This window comes from Natator depressus, chromosome 20 (genome assembly GCF_965152275.1).
Source record: "Natator depressus isolate rNatDep1 chromosome 20, rNatDep2.hap1, whole genome shotgun sequence".
In the NCBI taxonomy this organism is placed as follows: Eukaryota; Metazoa; Chordata; order Testudines; family Cheloniidae; genus Natator; species Natator depressus.
The window spans coordinates 2298354-2318663 of record NC_134253.1 but is presented as its reverse complement, the minus strand read 5'-3'; the positions used below and the strand labels follow the sequence as shown (position 1 = coordinate 2318663).

General features: G+C 49.3%; 1 protein-coding gene across 1 annotated transcript; it reads right to left on the bottom strand.

Annotated features, from left to right (window-relative positions):
- Positions 1-830: 830 nt before the first annotated feature.
- PA2G4 (proliferation-associated 2G4) lies at positions 831-18657 on the bottom strand. The gene is made up of 13 exons (XM_074934771.1): positions 18447-18657; positions 15154-15282; positions 13293-13398; positions 12987-13056; positions 11582-11674; positions 9903-9966; positions 7517-7595; positions 6251-6329; positions 5841-5974; positions 5018-5112; positions 4301-4428; positions 3628-3681; positions 831-2761 (listed from the first exon to the last, which is right to left on the bottom strand). Exons 1-13 carry the CDS (start codon positions 18532-18534, stop codon positions 2696-2698), a joined length of 1185 nt encoding a protein of 394 aa, XP_074790872.1. The 5' UTR covers positions 18535-18657; the 3' UTR covers positions 831-2695.
- Between the last annotated feature and the right edge of the window lie 1653 nt (positions 18658-20310).

Genomic DNA, 20310 nt, shown 5'->3' with positions numbered 1-20310 from the left:
AGGCATTTGTGCCACAACTCACCCCTCTGCTGCTGCCAGATGGGGTTTGGAACAGACTTACAAGGCAGGTGAAAATCCTAGCGACCCTACTCAGACTGACCTCAGGGATATTCCGTGCAAAAATCCCCAGCATAGGGACGCTTGCTTTCTCCACCCACACTTCTTTGGATGCGTTAACCTCGCACAATGAATGAGACCAAGGGGCTGAGCATTTACCGTACCAGAATTTAAAAGGACAACTAAATAACTGTTCTGGCACTAGGATCAAACAGCAACAGAGGGTCAGTTTCTCATGCTAAACCACCACGCACTGAATACACCCTCAGGGATGCCTTTGCCTCCTGCCTGTGGTACAGCCAGGCTGAATGACCCTCACCAGAAGCTATGAAGCTAAAATGACCTGATGACTTTAACATCAGAATTTGAAATGCCCCAACCCTCTCGGACCAACCCCAGCAGGGTTAACTAGGCCCTTCGACCTTCCAAAGGAGGTAAGGGAGTTTTCACGCCTGAGTCTGTCAGGCAATACCCAAAACTCTAAAGTGGGGTTTTGGATTTGAAGATCCCTGCCTTTGGACAAATTTTTTCCTCCCCACTGTTGCAGAGCATGCTATGCTCTGTCCAGCTGCCTCCACCCCAGAGGTGGCTGCATTTCAAGGATGCTGCACAGGATGGGTTGCAAGATGCCTTAAAACCTTTTCGGGTGAAATGGATTACAGAACTAATACAGCCCACATTTCTTCTCTCTCATACACCTACACATACTCCTTCCCCGCCCGCCGCAACACCACAGACCCCAAAACAGCAGACCCATTCTTCTCTCCAAACAGCAGTGTCACTAGTCCATTTTATTTGGAAAAAAAATCCGTTACAGAATATTTCTTGGGAATTTTGTTTCAAACTTTTCACAACCGGAATTGTTTTCCTTGTCTCGAGAGGTACATCTTTTCCCAATGTTATTTCAAAGTAAAAATAGAAAATTAAATAAACCTCCAGCAAGTCTTAGTGGTTTATCAATCGGTATTGTGAATGAGAAAGATTAGCCCTGCCCTTCCTTTACCAAAGGCAATAGACAGTGTATTGCTTATAAATGCTAAAATGTTCCTCTTCAGGAACAAGGCATCTTTATTTTCCCTTAAGCTCATGGTTAACATTTGGGAGCAGCCTATAACTAAGCCAACCTGCAATTTCAAAGTCTTGGACAGACACGTCTCGCTGCCACTTCAGTGTGTAATGGCAGCTACCCTGCATCCATTCAGAATATAGCCCACGGTATCTCTATTACTACCCAATCCCCTACAAGAGCTGAATACAGTTTAGAAATGGGAGCAGTTTGTAGATGGAAAAATCTTGTTTATTTCCTTTTATTGACGTAAACTTTGGTAGCATTTGCAAGGTTCTTTTTTTCTTGTTTAAATTTTCAAACTCAAATACTGCCAAGGAAGCAGTTGACCTGCAGAAAAGCGCAGGTGAGCTCATCAGAAAGGGTATTGTTTAACAGGCAGGAGGCCTTCCAAGCCAGCTACAGTAAGTGCTTAGACAGAGACCTGGCTGGATAACAAAACCCCCACTCAGATCCGTACAATTCAACCGGACAGCTTTAAAAAAAGACGTACTATAGAAAAGAGATTCCCAGGGGTGAAGTCTAGCCCAGGTCTGCTCACTTCTGCAGCGTTTCCCAAATTCTTTCATGGCACAGAAGGGCGTGTGGGAAGGAGAGGGGCATTCTTCTGAAAAAGCTGACTGTATACAATATAAGCAGTGGCAGCTGTTTTGGTGTATGGGGGAAAAAAAAGAATGCTGAACTGCCCCGTGACATTGGGAAGTTAAAAAACGCTGGCAAGGTACTGAACTGAAGCTGGTGGGCGCTCCAGATGCCTCTTGCCCTTAGGAGGAGTTTTGCAAGGGGTTAGTGGGGAAGAATGGCTCGAATTGAGTGCTTCCTTCCTTATGTTATGACAGTCTCAATTAAAAACAAGCTTATCATACCTGTGTATTAAAAACAGAGCTTAGACAGAAACCAACGCAAGCCAGCACTCAACAGGCTGAATGGTCTACAATCTCGGGGGGGACATAAAATTAGATACGACTTTCCCAATTTTAAATATACAGGCTAAAAAAAGTGAAAAATTCCACACCAAGGTAACAGTTTTAAGTAGAAGAGAAATGTCCTTGCGGGCAAGGGGAGTGCTGGGAAGCAGAGGTGTTATACCATGCCTGTGTACCGGCTCCCTAAGCACATGGCACTTCTCAGGCTTAAATCGGTTGGTTGTCAGATGTAACTGAAGATTTCCCCCCCACACCAAGAGGGCTCACAAAATCTTTAAAGGGAGAAATGAAGGAAGGGAGGAGGAAGAGAAAAGAAGGGCTGTCTAACTCCCCCTCTCTCGGAACAGTGTAGTCACTCACCTCTTTAAGAAGCACGAGTGGTATCAAAGGTTAGAAAGAGTGGGGGATAGACTAGTTTTTACTCCGGGTTTTATTATTTTTGTTTGTTTGAAAGCAGTCTGAAGTTGCTGAGTGAATCCTCCCTCAGAGCAGAGTCAATCGGAGCTGGCTGTTGTCAGTGGGAAGTCCAGGCTGTCTGTCATTGGGGGTGTAAAGAGACAGACAGCACTAGATTTTTGTTTCTCGTTTTTGGGGGGGGGGGGACGTGCGAGAGACTCGGGTGCTACATGAGGGGAGCTGGGGCCGTTCAATCGCCGGCTTCGTTCTCTTCTGCTGTTTCCCCCGTGGTGGCGTTCTCTGCGTTCTTAGATGCCTGTGGAAATGAACCCAAGCAGGGATAAGTGACTTTGCTTCGGGGGGAGAATCGCTAACTAATTCTGGAGAGAACCTGGAGACACACAGGCCCACAGCACCCTGGAGTCTGCCAGCCTGCAATACTCCATTTGCTTCAGCATCACCCTTCCCTTTCGAAGGCCAGCCTCCGCCTGCCTGCCTCCCCTCCCCAACCCCACTAATTTGGTTCATCTCCTGTCAGGAGCACTGGGCGTTTCTTGCCTTCCCAGGATCTCACTGATGTTGGTGCAAGAAGAGTTCTCTTCCCCCACCCAGAGAAGTCTCTTGAAGCTCTCCACCTTATCAGCAATACCAGCTGGTCAACTCTCAGCTGATCTAGTCCCTTTTCCTGCTGACATCTCCCGGAGTGCAGCTCTGCTTTGATACCAGGCTACAAGTCACTATTCCTCAATGACTCCACATCAAGGCTGATCAGTTTACAAGCAAGAAAACAGCCTCTCCACCTTCCAGTGTTGCAAACTCACTCTGGGATCTGTGAGGCGTGCTGGGATCTCTTTGGCCTGGCCAGTGGTAAAGATTCTGCGGACCAAATTCTGCTTTCAGTTACACCTGTGCAACTCCCCTCCAGAAAAGGGGCATTAGTCAGTCACCCCCCGGCCAGTGAAGAAAGCAGAATTTGGGATGGAGCGAATAATCCCATTAACAACACATGAGCCAAAACAGAATCCATCTCCCTCTTCCACAGCTGTAAGAGCTCTGCTAGGCTACGAGGAGTCAAAATATCTTTCTGCTAAGGCCTGAGTGGAGAGTTTGGGGTCTCCCAAGATGCAGTTAACCTGTATGTGTGTGAGACCCAGCCATTATGAAGTGACACAGCCAAATTACCTTCTTCTTCTTCTTCTTCTGGGTCTTCCGGCTGGCGGAGCTTTGTAGCAGTGCCTAGGAAGAGGAAGAGAAGGTAAGCAGCCAGGACAGAGAGCCGTTTTCTTTGCTCTGACTGGGGAAAAAGGGAGATTCCAACATAGCAAAACAAGCCTTTGCCAGCCATAAAGGAACAGCAGCACGTCCTGGACGGCTTGGGCTGGGCAATGACACTTGATCTGCACAGACCCTCTGACTCCCCACGGTCGTGCAGGAAAGGACGACACACCCGTGACCAAGCAGGTGCCATTTGTGGACGAGCCTGCTGGAGATCATGTTCCTGACACCACCACCGTGAAACCAGACTGCAGCTCCTCTTTGCTCTGAATTCCTCTGCCACCTTCTCACATGTGCAGAGCAGAGCATCAGAACCACGCCCCCAGACAGCTCCAGCTGGCTCCGCTCAGCTTCAAAACTAGGTGCTCGGCTTTCTCATCAAACCTTCACTCTGTCTCTGCAGGAGCTTGGCCTCTCTGGGCCTCCGTCCCCATCAGGGGATAAAAGCACAGCCCTGCCTTACCGGGGGGGTTCTACAGATCCAAACGGCAGAGAGAGAATAAAGAACAACCCACTACTCTGGGGGGACTCATGCGATTCTATGCACTTCAGGGAAGCAAACGCGTTTCCTCGGACTGACCTTCAGTTCTGCATCCTGAACCTCAAACTCGGATTTGTAGAGCTCCGGCTCGAAGGGGCCGCAGGTTATCCTCATGGGACCGTTGGGCATTAAAAGCACTGTGAATTTGAACTGGGCGACAAACTCGCCTGTAAAGCAGGAATCACAGTTAGAGCCAACACGCTGGACTACACATTGACGGCGGGGGAACAGCGTGCAACCCAAAGTCCACCATGTTCTCCCACCGGCGCATCTGCTGGGACAATCGGTAAACTAACACTGCATCTGAAGCGAGCTGTAGCTCACGAAAGCTCATGCTCAAATAAATTGGTTAGTCTCTAAGGTGCCACAAGTCCTCCTGTTCTTACTGCATTTGTAGTGTTTCAATTACGTCCCGCCCCGCTCAGGACAGGATCGTTCCTAAAGTAGGTCCTCCAGGCTAACCTTTAAGTAAACCAAACTGACAGCGCTTCCGTCACCACGCCGGGGAGATTATCCCCCATCGTCCAAAAGATCTCACCACCAGAATTATTCTTACACAAGACCTGGCAACCAAGGGGTTAAAAGCTACTTCGCGAAGAAATCTCCTGTTTTATTGGGAGCATGTGTCTGCACAGCACCACCCTGCGGGGACATGGCTACAGAGGGAACCTGTCTGATCAGAGCCCCTGAGGGGACCAGAAGTTGCTCTTCCAGCCATTTTGCTCTCCTGCAAGCCCCCCACACCAACGGACTCACCTTCCTTTTCATAGAGGACATTGAAAGGCTGGAGCAGCTCGTGTTTGGCGCATTCCACCACCCCCATCCTGGCCTTCTTCTCATCCTCAAATGCCCTGCAAGAAAGGGAGAGAGGCACAGACCTGAGCTTCTGCCTCTCTCGCTGCTCTAAGGATTGCACAACGGACTACTGTTTTCACCAGAGACGGGGGAAGCCCTGTGAGCCAAGCTACAGACCCAACCATGGTGCCTAACTTCCCGCTGGGGTTTGGCTGGAGATGTTACTTGGCCCCTCCCCACGTAGAGGCCAGCCCTGCTGCGGTGTGTTGCTGGTGCAGGATGGCTGGTAGCAGGTGCATGGATGAAAGCTCAGGAAGGTAATGGAGCTAAGTGAACGCGGAATCCCAGAAAAAGCCCACCGATCTGAGGCACAAATGGAGCATTAACCTGGGAAGTGATTTCTTTTTCCTAAAGCGCACGTCAGTCAAAAAAAGGGGGCTTGGAAATACCCCTGCATCCTGACACAGCTTTGACTCCACTCTGTGGATACGACAGGACTGTATTTCAGCTTGTATTTCAGCTGCAACCCCCCACAAGGAACAGGAGGGTCTCAAATCCTCACAGACCCCAGAGGGGTCTTAATCTCCTGGTCGGGGTGAAACGTCAAAGTCAATCACATCCCCTCCCTATGGCTTGTCCAGCCGCAGCAAACCCTGCCATAACAGCACCCTCTGTGGCAGAGCAGCTGTCAAACCGATTTTGCTGTCAATAACCAGGTGAGGGCTCTTGCAAGGCCCCTATTCTGGGCAGATGGGGAGGCCATGAAAGGAAGAAGAGAGAATACCTGAGAGTAAATGGCATAGTGTCAAAGCGCCTCTCCACCTCGCTGAAAAAGGCACGGGAGGTTTTCATTTTCAAGCCATACTGCTTGGAGGGGTCCCTTTTGTAAATGGTAGTTCTCTGGCCAGCATCCTTCGCCTAAAAACACAAACGAGACAAACACAACCAACAGACAGTTGGACTGAGTGCATGCTGGGGCTTCGGTACCTCCACAGGGCTTCACACACACACTCCCAGCTCTCCCCGAGGGGTCTCCATTTTACACACAGGGCAATGGAGACCCAAGGAGGTGAAGTAATTGGACCAGCTGTGGAATTCTTGCTGTGAGTCTGGCTCCCAATGCCACGTTCCGATCACGGGGCCATTCTGAAGTCCCCACGGGCATAAAGTAACAGCGTGCTGAAGGACACTCACCTTCCCTTCCCCAGTGCTGACAAGCACGTCAATGGCGTAAACTTCATGGACCTCAAACTCGGCTTTTTCATGGTCCTTCCTAGGTGGGAGAGGTTTGGCGAGTGAGCAAAGTGAGACATCTCTACAAGGGAAAACCCTCCTTCGCTCTAATAATATTGCTGTACAGAGCTGGGGGCAGGGGGAGGGCCGCGTACAGAGGACCACAAATGTACGTGGTGCTTTACACAGCAATTAGAGGAGCTTAATCAAACCGACATACAGGAGATAGAGGTAAGGCTCCATGGAGGTGCTCTGCAGTGGTTCTAGAGATCTGAGAGACAACCATCATTCAGGAAATTCTTCGCTGCCCCAGCCACCAGCACCATCTTCAATCATTAAGATGGAAGGGACTTTAAGAAACAAGTTTATTTTTAATCACTTATGCTGTTTACTCTCTGCACTTGGCTCAGCCTAGATCACAGATGGGTCACTTTCACTTCCAGTATGTCTTGCATTAGCTCAATGCTGGAGAGTCCAGACTCCAGCTTACAGATTGATTTTAATTGAAGATATTTAAGACAAACGTCACGGAAACTTTTCTAGTAAAATTTATTCTGTTATTTGTATGGTAGCACCTAGGAGCCCCAAGCATGAACCAGGGCCCATTGTGCCAGGCGCTGTACAAACCCAGAACACGAAGATGGTCCTTCCAATGTAAGTAGTAGATTCTAGATTTTAAAAAGCCAAAACTCCTCAATGTTGGGTCTAAACAACCAGGACCTATCCCTGAAGGAAAGGGGGGAGCTGGTGGAGGGAAATGGGATATCTAGGTCCAAGATGTGACTGAAAATGGCAGCCTATGGGAACTAATTTGATTGGTCTCAATCTAGTTCCTGGTGAACTTGTGTCCACACCATTAAAGCAATCCGCTGTCACAACTGGGAATGGTTGGCGATTTTGCTGGCAGTCGCAGAGGCCAAGGACTGACTTAGTGATGGGGACACTTTCTAGAGAGACCAGCTGACTGCACAGATGCCAGCAAAAGGTTTAGGGGGTAACAACCTTCAGTCACTACCTCCCATCCCAAGCTGCCAAGGCAGAGCATCATAAATTACCTTAATGTAAGAAAAAATGGAAGACTCTGGGCTAACGAACACCCACTGTCCCACCCAGCCAGGTACCACAAGCCGGGAACTAGAAAAGAGAGGTGATTCTCACTGCAGATCTGGTCTCTCACCCCCTCGCAATACTACTGATAGAAGTGACAATCCCGGAGAGGAGACTTACTTTTGCTGGTCTGTAGGGTTTTGGATGATAGTTTTCTCTCCATCAATCACGTGCTGTTTCAGCTGGTGTGACAGCATCCCTGCCAAGTTAGGAGAATCCATCAGCACCTCAGAGCTGCAAACCAGCTACAGAGTGATTTGCATTGTTAACGCTCCAAGAACATGCTCTTAAGCTTTCTGCTAGAGGCAGAATAGCAAAGCTAAAAGTTTAGACAGTTTGCCCTTCTACCACCCCCTCCGTCCAGGGATCTCAAACGGCTTCATTCATTAAGTTTCACAACTATTCTGTGACATAAAGCAAAGGTCCCCACTTTAAAGGGGTAATTCCATGTCCTAGGCACAGCCACAGATAGATTCCTTTGTACCACTTCCAACTCCCAGCACAACAGTCTAACCATCAGATCACACCGGCTCAGCAGTGACTCCAGGAGGACATGGTCTAAAGCCCCCCCCCCCCCTAAAATCATGCATCATGTGTTTTAAACAAGCTGACATTCTTCTTTGCAGTCTCTGTAGCCTGGGACAGCAGCTACTCGGAGAATCAGCAGTTGCATGGGAATTACCAGCATCCAATGTCTCTGAACGACACATTCTTGAGCGTATCCAGGGTTGCATGGAGGCAGAAATGTTTTTGCCAATGTTTAGATTACTTATGTCCCCCCTGCACAATCTAGCTAGTGGGGCATTCAGCAAATACTTTTGGGCTCAACTCAGTCTCCCTGTCTGCTTTGCAGTACACGTTAGAATTCAGATTAATCAAGAAAAGCCAAAAGGCCGTTCCTAATCTGCTTCCCAAATCATCAGCCACAGCACGGAAACTAACATGTCTCCATTTTGGAAGGACTGCGGCCAGTGATGGCAAAGAGATCAGAGCCGAGGCAGAAAACAGCTCCATTTGTTTTCATAAACTGGGTCTAATGCTGCTACTGCCAGTGACCGCATAAATACGGCACCCGACTATTTCCAAAACAGTGGCTCCTTGAACTCCCTTGACAGCATGAGCAGCCGCCTCCTCGCTGCAGCCGAGGTGATGTTTTTCTCCCAGAGCGTGGAGCAAAGCATTGGCGAGACCTACACAACATCCCACGCAACAAACAGCCCAGTCCTGGAACTGCAGCTCTCTGCAGCGAGCTGAGAGAACAAGCCTGCTACAGTATGTCCTGGGATTTAACCGATTAGTGGCGACGTGATTTGTTGCTGAAGTAACTGACAGTCACATCACTCCGCGAGCAAACAAACAGGATAACAGAACCTGTCCAGACATTTGTGTTTATAATTTTGATAGATAATTTCCATGTTTATATTTAAGCATTTACTTTCAATTTGTATCCATTTAAATGTTCACAGCTGCAGGAGTTTATGGGGAGGTCAAACAATTATTTAATGATGGTAAAAAAAATCAAAGCTTATTAACCACTAAAACACAAATTTGTCAACATCATATGTCGAAACACACAGAGTAACTGTTCTTAAATCAAACTTTAAGTCAGAGATCCCCGAAGTGTGGGACATGGGGGGGAGGGCCCAGAAGGGCCCAGACCAGCCCCCATGGGGGTTGGAGGGGAGCTCCCCCAGCCCTGCTCCCATCACTGCCCCCTCATGTCCCTGTCCCCATGCCAGCCCCATCCGCTAGCCGCAGTCCTGCTCCAGACCACCACCCCCCCGCAGCTGTGGCCCCCTAATCCCCAGATGCTCCCGGGGGGGACACGGACAGGGGTAAGGGGATGGAAGACCCTTAAAGGTTTGGGGACCACTGCTCTAAGTTGTCAAGCAGCCCTTTCCTTTCTTACTTTGCTGATCTGTACATTTCAGTGACCCACCAATGACCGTTTTTTCGTTGGTTTGTCTGAATACAGTGAAACTGATGTTTATGATAGGAATCTAACCCCTCCAAAGCTGAACCTAACTGAGAACTGTGAGCTCAGCTCCCAGACACCTGTTCAAACATTATGGTCTGATTTGTCTAAGATGCTGCCAAGGGCAACTTCCTACTCTCCGATTCAGAACGGTATTACTGAGAAAACGCCAACCAGTTAACGATCGACGGGAGCCGCTCACACACACTGCCTTATAGCATCGTTCAGCAAAGAATCCCCAAGCAACTTATAAACATTCCCTCACCTACACAGTTAAACATCCACATTGTACCAACGGGCAAACTGGAGGCACAGCGGTTAATGATTTCCACCCAGTCTCACAGGGAGCCTGCAGAAAGCTTGGGGGAGAGTGCACCAGAGCCCTAATCCGGGACAGACATGGAGCCCTACTCATAACCGTCAAAAGCTTCCCAAGGTTTTGAATTGAGTAGGCCAGGGCTCCCTGGATAGGATTAGGCACCTTTACTTCTCCTCTGGCTGTCACTTGCTCTGAACTCAGCAAGACCTTACCTTCGATCGGCGTGCAGTTAAACGAGTGCGCTATTTTGTTCCAGGCATCTGTCACTTGTGTGTTCTGTGGGAGTAAAAAGACAGGAGAACAAGTCAAGATTTTAAAATTCAAGCCACAGACACACCAGGGATTTCATCTGTGTTCTGCAAATGAAACCAGTGCATTTTCTAACTGAACAGCTCCCGCAACATCCCCTAACTTTTAGGGAGCTGAAACAATCACAGGTTTTGTGTTGTTTTATACCCGCAAAAATGACAAGGTAACAGCAAAAATACAAATCCAGAAGAAAAAAAGGTGTGTTTTGTGCTATGGCAGTGGTCCAAAGTCCCCATGGTGCTAGGCACTGTACACACACATTGTAGGAGACAGGTCCTAATCTGCAATGTGGATACCACTAGGATAAACCAAGCGTGGAAGAAAGGACTGGAGCATTATCCCGATTTACAGACAAGGAGCTAAAGCCCAGCAAGATTAATTCACAGGCCACAGGTCACATAGTAAGTCGATATGGTCGGGGGCTGGTAACATGGATGAAAGGAGAATGTCAACAGTATTTGAGAAGTGCGAACACCAAGGACAGAAGTGTGGTTTAGGGCCCCAAGGGGGATGGTTATGAGGAACGGCAAGAAATCAAGAAAGAGAAATTTAAGCCAATTATCAGGAAACATTCCCGAACAGCGAGCTCTACTGGAATGTGACAGTCTCCCAAGGAAATTGGTACAAACCCCATAAATCTTATCCATTTAAATGATAAGCCCTTTGGGGCAGGAACCACTTTTTTATTCCATTTGGGGTCCCGGTCTATATTTAGCGCTTTGGTAATACAAATAAATAATAATAAATGAGCGAAGGACAACTGTGCACTGAGGAGAATGGATGGGTTAGATCTGACCTAGCACCTTTGCCATCTTTAACTTCTTCTAGGATTTTATTGTTTCTCATTTTGACTGGAAGTAACAGCTTCTCATTGGATAAACACTGACTGTTTATGGAGATTAAGGCACAGCAATACATGCCCATTGACCTGGGTCATTGGGCCACCACCTTGATGTAAATTCCAAGATGCAGCCACCGTGAAAGAGAGATGCAGAAGCTAGTCTATTCCTTGGGTTTCATACTCGGCTGGAGAGGGAAACCTGTGCACGTCCAAGGTATCTGCAAAACCTTCCAAGATGCAGGTCACAGACACAAGCCAGCAAGCATGACAGGTTCACTCCCTCTGGCTCTCTTGCTCACCACGCCTCAAACTGAAAAGCAAGCCACCAACCCTGTGAAACAAGGTTCATCTGACCATGTGGTCTGCTGCCAGTGACTCGTAACCCTTAAAATGGCTAAGAGTGCTCAGCTGTCTTCAGGGAGGGACCGACAAGCAGTAGTACCAAGCCCTTGTGTAACGATGGCTTCTTCCCAAGGAGAGCTCAAATCCTGCTGGACAGTTAACACTGTATACAGCATTAAAGCCATAGCACTTCATGCCACATAGCTCGTGCTCACCCCAGAATGTGGCTCAGCTGTCTATGGCCAGCTGGCTGTAGTTCCCCACACAGTTGATCCGCCCCTTCCAGAGAAGGTCACAGCTTTCTATTTCTATATGTACAGGGCCACAGAACAAGGGCAGGGTGTGCGTGTGCATTCCTGACCCTCTAGATACACCTGGGCAGCACCAAACCATTCTCACCTGGTTTCCGGGTTTTACCAAGCGCAGGGCAGCTTCAGCACAGAGGTGAGCCGCCTTGACAACATCAGCTTTACGACCCGTCACCGGGGTTTCCTGGAAAAAGTTGTCTGTTTTTGAAACATGTCTTTTCTCCCCTCTCTAGGATGAATTCTGTGCTAGTGGGAGCTCCTATCCTGACCCCACACTGAAATCCTCCATCTGTAGTATGGCAGGACGCCCTTCCCTCCCTCCCACTTTGCTAACCAATCTCAGGCTAAGCATGGAAGGGACCCTGAGGAGAGGAGAGTTCAAACTTCCCAGCCTATTCAGCCATCTCCACTCTGTCAGAGGGGCTAGCTACTGCCAGCTGCAGCTGAAATTCATTGAAAAACTGAAATGTAAATGCCAGAGGTACAGGCAGGAGCGCTGTATAACGTCTGCCATTGCTTGAGACCCCAGAACCACACAGGACAAAGCCCTGGAGATCGTCCTTTAGCAGCCAAAAGCGGATCTAAGGGCTCTTTTCTTTTCTTTCTATTATCTAGCCCTAATATCAATCAACATGTTCATGAGAGAACTGCTGCCCCCAGGAGCTTGTCTATGATTCACTAACATCCTCCTCCGGGGGCTACAGGTAGAAACGCGAGTTTAAAGTTTGTTTACATGACAAGTTTATTCAAATTTTACAAATATATTTTCCCCTAGGTGGCAAGTCCCCTGAATGCTATTTGTGTACGTGACTTCCCAACGCCGCAACAGATGGGCTGTGCCATCAACCACCCACGTCCTGCAAGCATCTCCACCAGCACACACCAGGCCTGTACATGTCACGCTGCCCCTGAGTGAATACAGCCACCTGCAAGCCAGTGAGCTGCAAGTTCAGGCAGGAGAAGTGTGTAGTAGGGACTGGGTCTGGAGGCCATCTGACTTGCTGTCCAAATCACCTGAGCTCAGAGCTGCAAAGGTGAACACAGCAGCCTCCTGTGGTGGCAGAAGGAACAGGATTCTCAACCTTAGCCAGCTGGTGCAGCAAGTCCAGTTGGACGGGTCTGCTCCATGAACCCAGGACACTGTCCCCTCAGACTTTCCCCCCAGATCAGCCAGTAAGTGCAGGTCACCTGCAGCAGCTCAGCGAACATTTGATTTGTTTCACATGTGCTGTGTTTGATCTACTTTAACGTTCAAACAGTTCAGCGTTCCGGCTTTTAGAAGGTGAATACTGATTGATTGGTTTTCACACTGCTTCTGTTAATGTTCTCCAAACTCATTGATGCACAGACTTCTGCTCTGCTGCCAACGTCAGGTGCTCTCTCTGCAACCAGGGGCACTCAAGCATGGGCTTTTATATCCTGCTTTTGCTGAACCTCGCCTGATCTGAAAGTAGCATGGGAGAGATCTCCACTCAAGCCACAGGCAAGAAACATACCTTTGCTGCATCGATGATAAAACTGTGTGCTACATTCGCTATGAAGCCATCCACATGGACGCCCAGGTCACTAACACAAAGAGGAAAAACAGGATTAGTTGCAGGCAGGGCCTCATGGCTCAGGAAACTTCTTTATGACCTCTAAACACATTAGAGGAGCAGGGTATGTTTCAAATGCATCACTTGCCAGGCCAATACTTCCTAGAGTTAGCCAGTTTGTAAACACACTTAACAGACCAAGCAGCAGTAAACAGCAGAAGCCAGAAGCCAACATTTAACTCACAATAACATAGCTCAGACACTTACATCTTGACCAAATCTCCGTCTTTGAGGATATAATCCTGGTCACTCTTCAAGGGGGAGAAGTGACAGACACAGTTATTTACCGATATACTCGTCGGGAAGGCAATACCTGTGAACAAAAGGAATAATGGTGAGATCGCACCTGCGTGCACTTCAGAGATACTGACCCTGCTGCCAATGCACTACATACAGGACTCCATGGAGCCAGCACCCCATGGTCCATCTCACAGAGCAGCAAACAAGCGATCTGCACTTGGGTCCAAATGCACATGTGATTCAAAGCCTCGACTTGTTGTGCACATATGCAGGCTACAACCAGGAGTCTTCCGTTGCACCGGAGAATAAAGCGGTATAATACTAGAGCTGCGCTAGCTCATGCTGCGACCTCGGCAGCTCGCTCAAGCTAAGCCGGGCCTGTCAGTGCCCAAAGAGAGATCGCCAAGGAACAAGGAATTCCCTCAGATATCAACGCATTACTCTTGAGTGTCAGTTCTAGGGATCACAGTGCTGCTGGAGGTGCCATCTTTCAGATTAGATGCAAAAGCACTGTCTTGATCACTTGTAGTCATTAAAGATCCAACTCAACTAATTATATTTGGAGTAACTAGCACTCCCCCTTCAGCTTCCATGGGCTACAGTATTTGGTTTTACCTCCTGTCCTAAACTCGTCAACAGTGCACACCAATAGCCCAGAGGTGACAGACATTTGTGTGATTCGTTTAGTATGCATATACGCTAAACTCTCTGAGATCTTTCAGGAAGAATGTCACTGTGGAAAATCAACATTTGATTACTATAAACTCAGGCATCTGCCTTGAACTTGGGTAAAACAAGTCAGCTCTAGAAGAGAACCAGTGTCTTGATCATTTGTTTTTAACTGTCCCTATTGCTGTTTTAATTGTCTACGTTGTATGTGACATGGGAGATACGGATGTAGTACATTAAAACAAACAGAGTGCTTTCATCAAGAATAGAACTCCGCTCGTTTGGAGCGTGTGAGACTGAAGCAAAGTTAAACAGGTCAGCAACTCTTATGACATACAAGTGAGGAGACAGCAAATCAATTGAGACCACAAGGCAAAATGGTCTGAGGGTCGGAGCACAAGTAAGGAAGTCATGAATTTCAAAATTTTTATCTCAGCTCTGGCTATGACTTGCTGTCTCCTATTCAGGGAAAATCAAAGCCTCTAGGGTGTCTGTCTCCTCAGCTGAGCACCTGCACGTGGAGGAGGACTGCTGAATGGCGTACAGTGCTTTTAAAATGCAAAGCACTAAAGTACCGACATAGATCAGTTGGGGTTTGGCACGGATTTTTTTAAAGCATTGCTCTGGGCACAGCCCTTTGGCCAAAACACAGAACAAACGTTTGCTGCGTCTCTCAGCGTCAGACCAACTGCAGCCCAGACAGACAAACATGGAAGAACTGCGTTTAAAGCAATCATCTTTCTCTCAAGAGACAGAGACCTCAAATATCCAGGGCCAAGAACCAGGACGCTCACCATGGCTCTTTACGTAGCCATGGAAATCTTGTGAAAATTACAGACCAGCAAGTATGGTGGGTCCTATTAGAGACAAGGCATTTGTCTCCAAAACAAAACTAGTTTGTCTCAATGGGCATGGCTAATTCAAGTGTGAAACTCAAACTAACCAGTGCTGTGTGGAAGCTGCTGTAGATTGCTCCTTAGCAGAAAATGTGGGGTGAGGGTTTTTTGGGTGACAGTGATAAGCATGAAGCCTGGAATCCAGCGTTCAGAAAGTAATCTTCATTATGGATTTCAGTAGTTTCACTGTATGGTGTGATGTAAACAAACAGAAAAGGAAAGAGCCCTGCATTGAAAAAGGAACCCTTGAAACTGTACTTTACCTTTTTTCATTTCTTTCTCCTTCTTGAAGATTTTGCCAGTCTCTTCCATGATCATGGCATCCCCTTTCTCACACAGGCTGAGAACAGACCCTCCAGATTTAGCTGCTTCAACCACTGCGCGCAGGACCCCTGGGTTCAAACACACAGTGTTGTTGAATCTGAAATGGATGCGTTAACTAAAAAACAGCCAACAACTTTAAAAAAAAGAGACCCTTCATAGATGACAGTGCTGCAGGAAGGTTTAAAATTGATGGCTCAACTTTTCATCCCAAATGAGTACACCAAACATGCACAAATTTGATTTTTTTAAAATTCTTTTTTTACGACTGACATCCATAGACACTGACTCAGGAAGTCCAGCAAGCACTACCGTGCTCTGATTGCAAGAGCATGTGAACTAGCACAGCGACTTGCACACCTGAAGTGTTGAACTGTAGATGTCCTTGAAATGTCAAACACCTGTCCACTCCCATCTACACACACAGCAAGGTCTGTTTAATAAAGGAGTCAAGTGGAAGCAGCACTGTTCTCCCACATTCCTTCCCTTCAGAAGTCAGGGCTTTAGAAACAGGTTTAAAAATGACCCAGGAGACAGTGTGTGTCACACATCAAAGGAACAAGGGCTGCTATTGTGGGTTTCAAGGACTATTATATATAGTTTCTCATTGGGACAGGTCACTTGGCACCAGAGTTGGCAACAGCACAGAACAAGTACAGCTTAGCTACCTATGTTAGTCTTAACACCGTGCAGCCACCTTTCCTGCAGTTGCACATGGAAACGTTTCTGAACTAACCCTTTGCTTCCTTTCATTCTTCCTAACTTCATAGACAACGTGCCGCACCAGATGTTACAGAACGTTATATTCCCAAGTTACAAAACACTGCATGGATTTTGTTTTGGAGGTATTATAGTTTTGCTTTTCGATCGCTTCAAAGGGCTTTATCAGGATGCTCAGATCCCATCACAGAATACAAGGTAAATTTCTCTCTTTTATAAATGGCTAGAAAATATTCAAAGCGTGGGGCTGTTGCTGAAGTACTCCAGCATCACATCTGTGAACAAATCTTGATTGCCTTACTCATAAGAGTAGTCCCAGGGAAGTCTCTGGGATTATTTGAGGGTGAACAGCAAAGAGGTTTGCGCATTAGCCAATAGTCAGTATATACAGGCACTGGGAGCCAGGGCTTTCCTTCTGTTCCCAGATCTACCACTGGCTGTATGCCATTACTTCACCTCTGGGCTTCATTTCCCCCCTCCTCTGACAAAGTGGGATAATTCTTATCTATTTCACAAGGGAGCCGTGAAGCTTACAATTTTGTAAAGTGCTTTTAGATCCCTGGATAAAAGGCATTTGCTCAGAAATATCTTGCCCAATTTCTCCTACGTGGGGGAAGAGCCTACTTAAGGAATTAAGTTAAAAAAAATTGTTTCCTCATACAATCACCTTTCCATGTACTACATAAAAACTGTAAATTTGGAAGTGGTTTTTTTAAGTGTATTTAAAAACCATCACAAAAACAGCATTTTCTGTATGCCATCATGTTGTGAAGAATGGGCAGCCTGAAAATATGAAGTGTTAAAATTCACACAGAAGCAAAACAAATGGCGATCAATATCCATTAGGGACTGGGAAAGTTACAAAACAGTTTAATAGCACTGGCCAAGGAACATCTATTAACTGTACTTTGTACTTATACAGGGCCTCATTCCATGAATTAAAAGCACTTTACATCATTAAATACATGTACCATGTTGTCAAGAAATCAAGAGAAAAATCAGGAAAATTTAAAACCTTGTCACTATTCTGGATTTTGAATGTTCTACAACCATGATGTACAGAAAAGTACTGTGACCATTTTACTTTCCCATGAGGAGTGTCCCCTACATGCCATTAAACTGATCTGAACACATTAAAAGAATTTATTAAATCTAATGTTAAAAAAATTATGTAATACACAGGTTGGGAAAAGAGTGTCTGTACATCTGGGTACAGGGCTTAGATTATCCACAAATACAAAGTTTCTTTTTAAAAGTCATATGCTCCATAGAGTCCACAATCAGCAATAACCCAAATTTAGATAAACAGATTTAACAACAGTTTAGATAGCAGAATCCGAATACTCAGGTAACATCACTCATGAAAAGTTGCACAGAGATTTGGTTGTGGAAAGCAAAATATATCAATGAGTGGAGGTTGTCCCTCAGTAATTGAGAATTAGGTAGGTTGTCCATTTAGAAAATACAGTCCATGAGGAAAGTATGTCAGTTTGCACTACAATCTGTCTAGATCTTGGAGTTAAATCCAGCTTGCGGATACAGCCTCTTCACACATGGCTGGTAAGACCCATGTTTGCAACCCCCCACCCAATCTACTAATAATGAGCCCGCTCCCCATGCCGCCACAGCCTTCAGCAGGATCTGTCTTTAAAAGGGAGTTTATTAAATACAGCGATTGCTAAGGGCATCAAAGGAAGCGCTGAAAGGCCGGTGGATCCCGACTCCAAACCAGTCCGGCCAGACTGTTCAGCGGCTGTCACTGTTCTCCGGAGTTACCAGTTGCCACCATGAATGATAAAGCAAAAAAAATAAAAATAAAAATAAAGAGGAAGCCGAGTTGGGGGCCGACGCCGAGCGTGAACCAGGGACCCAGCGCCGCGCTGGGTCCCGGGTCCCGGCTGCGCCCCGCGGCCAGGCTCGGCTCGGGCCTGGGAGGCGCCGGCGGGACGCTGCCCCGGGGGTCCCGCCCCAGCCCCGCCAGGGGCCCGGGAACAAAAGCCCGGGCGGCAGGACGCGGGCGGGCTGCGGGAGCCGCACATGGCAAGGGGCGGAGGCGCCGCCGGGCCATGTGGCGGCACTTCCCGGCCGGGGCAGGGCGCTCGCGGCCCCGGGAAAGCCCGGCTGCCCCCCCCCCGACCCCCTGGCTGTCCAAGGGGGGGGGGGCTGGGAACCCCCCCGCCACTACAGCCTGGGGGGCGCGGCCGGGCCATGTGCTAGGGGCGCCCCGAGGTGCGGGGGAAGGAACTGGGCCCTCCCCGGCCTTTACTGGGGGCGGGGGGGGCTCTGCCAGCGGGCCCCCCCCGGGGCACTCGTGGGGGGGGGCAGGGCATGGCCCTGGGGGGGAGGGGGCGCCGCCTTTCCCCCATTAGCGGGGGTGACCCTCAGGGCACCCCGGGGGTCCCAGTCCCCCCCGGCCTCCCGCCCCCCCCCCCGGCGCTGCCCAGAGCGGATCAGGGCCGTCACGTTCCACCCTCCCCCCCGCCCCGGCCTCGCGCCCCCCGGGCCCCGCACTCACGGTTGGCGATGTCCCCCCCCATCTTGTACTTGGTCACCACCAGGTCCTCGGCGATGGTCAGCTCGGCCGCCTCCTCCTCGCCCGACATGGTGGGCGCCGCCCGGGCCCGGCCTGGCCTCGCCCCGCGCTGGAACCGCCGCCGCCTGAGGAGAGACCCGGCCGGAGCGAGCGAGCCGGAGAGAGCGCGGGCTCCGCGCGCGGCACGCTGGGGAGGCGAGTCCCCGCCCGCTGGGCCGCCGGACTACGACTCCCGGCAGGCGCCGCGCGAAGAGGAAGCGGCCCCGCCCTCCGCCGCGTCGAAGACCACGGCTCCCGGCGTGCAGCGCGCCCGGGAGAGCTCTCGCGAGAGCAGGGGGCAGAGTCGCAATGCACACTGGGAGTTGTAGGCGGGGGGGCTGAACTACAAGTCCCAGCGGGCTGAGGGGCCCTTAGTTAATGAGGGTTGGGACGGGAGGGGCTGCCCTAAGGGTGGGGGGACGCAGGGGCGCGGCCCGGGGGAGGGAGGGGGCACCCCAAGGGGGAGGGGCACCCTCAGGGAAGAGGGAGGGGAGCACGGTGGGACGGACACCCCAAGGGGGAGGGGCACCCAAGGGGGAGGGGAGCACGGGGGAGGGGCACCCGGAGGGGGAGAAAGGGGCACCCAAGGGGGAGGGGAGCACGGGGGGAGGGACAGAGAGGGGGCACCCCAAGGGGGAGGGGGAGAAAGGGGCACCCTTGGGGGAGGGGAGCACGGGGGGAGGGGGAGAAAGGGCACTTCAAGGGGGAGGGACACCCCAAGTGGGGGAGGCACAGGAGCACCTGGGGAACTGGAGGGACCGAGGGTGCATGCTGTGGGGAGGGGTCTACCCCAAGATACCCCCTGCAGGACCTTGAACTGCAGCAATGGCACCCAAGGGAGGGGGAAGAAGCTGCCTCCTCCAAGCACCCCTTGGCATGGGGCATGTGGGGAGAGGCATCTCCAGGGTCTGCCTGCCCTGGCCCCACCCACTCCTCACACCAGCCCATCTCCCCTCCCAAAGCCATGCCAGCAGGGACACACGCAGGCACCATGTTCCTCAGCTTCATTTTTATTTTGTCTTAAAAAAACAACATTAAAACTCCTTCAGTGACGGGAAGCACAGAAAACTGAGAGAGACACACGAGCGAGGGTTTCCCACGTGGGGGTTCATGGGCCCAGCCAAACCCGGCGTCCCAGCCCTGAGCATGACGGATGCCCAATGCTTGAGAGGAAGGCACCAACCCCCACCCACCTGTAACAACGCACCTATGGCCCCGATCTGGCAGTGAGATGCGTCTGGAGAGGCCCTTCCTTTGCACTGCCAACGCTCACAGTGTATGTTTTTGCATTTTGTGTTTTCTTAAAGCTTCATATTAAATAAAGTATGGTTCTAGTCATAGTGGCTGCACCGAAAAGCTTGAAAATACAACTCCTTGTGAGACCTAAATGGTCAGGCACCAGAAGGCAAATTAAAACAGAATACCCAAACCAAACTCATTTAAAAAACAACCAGGATTTTATACCTGAGCTTGTGATTTTTGAATACTTGAAGTTGGCACCGCTGCTCACAAAGCCCTCCTTGACTTTAGAATATTTGTTTGCACGGTCGGAGAGCGCAGCACACAGCGTACAATTTCCTGACTTCACCAATGTTGTATTCATTATGGCCATGGTATATTGTACACTGCAGTTTGTATGTAGTTGGTTTGCCGAGCTCATGCCAGAGCAAATTTGTTGACAGGGCCTCTCTATTAATAAATACATCCCCAGTTGCTACAAATGAGTCCAACTCTATGCATCTCCTTCCATGACCAGAGCCTAAATATGCAATAGTAGTCTATTCCCTTCGAATGTTGGGACTTTTAT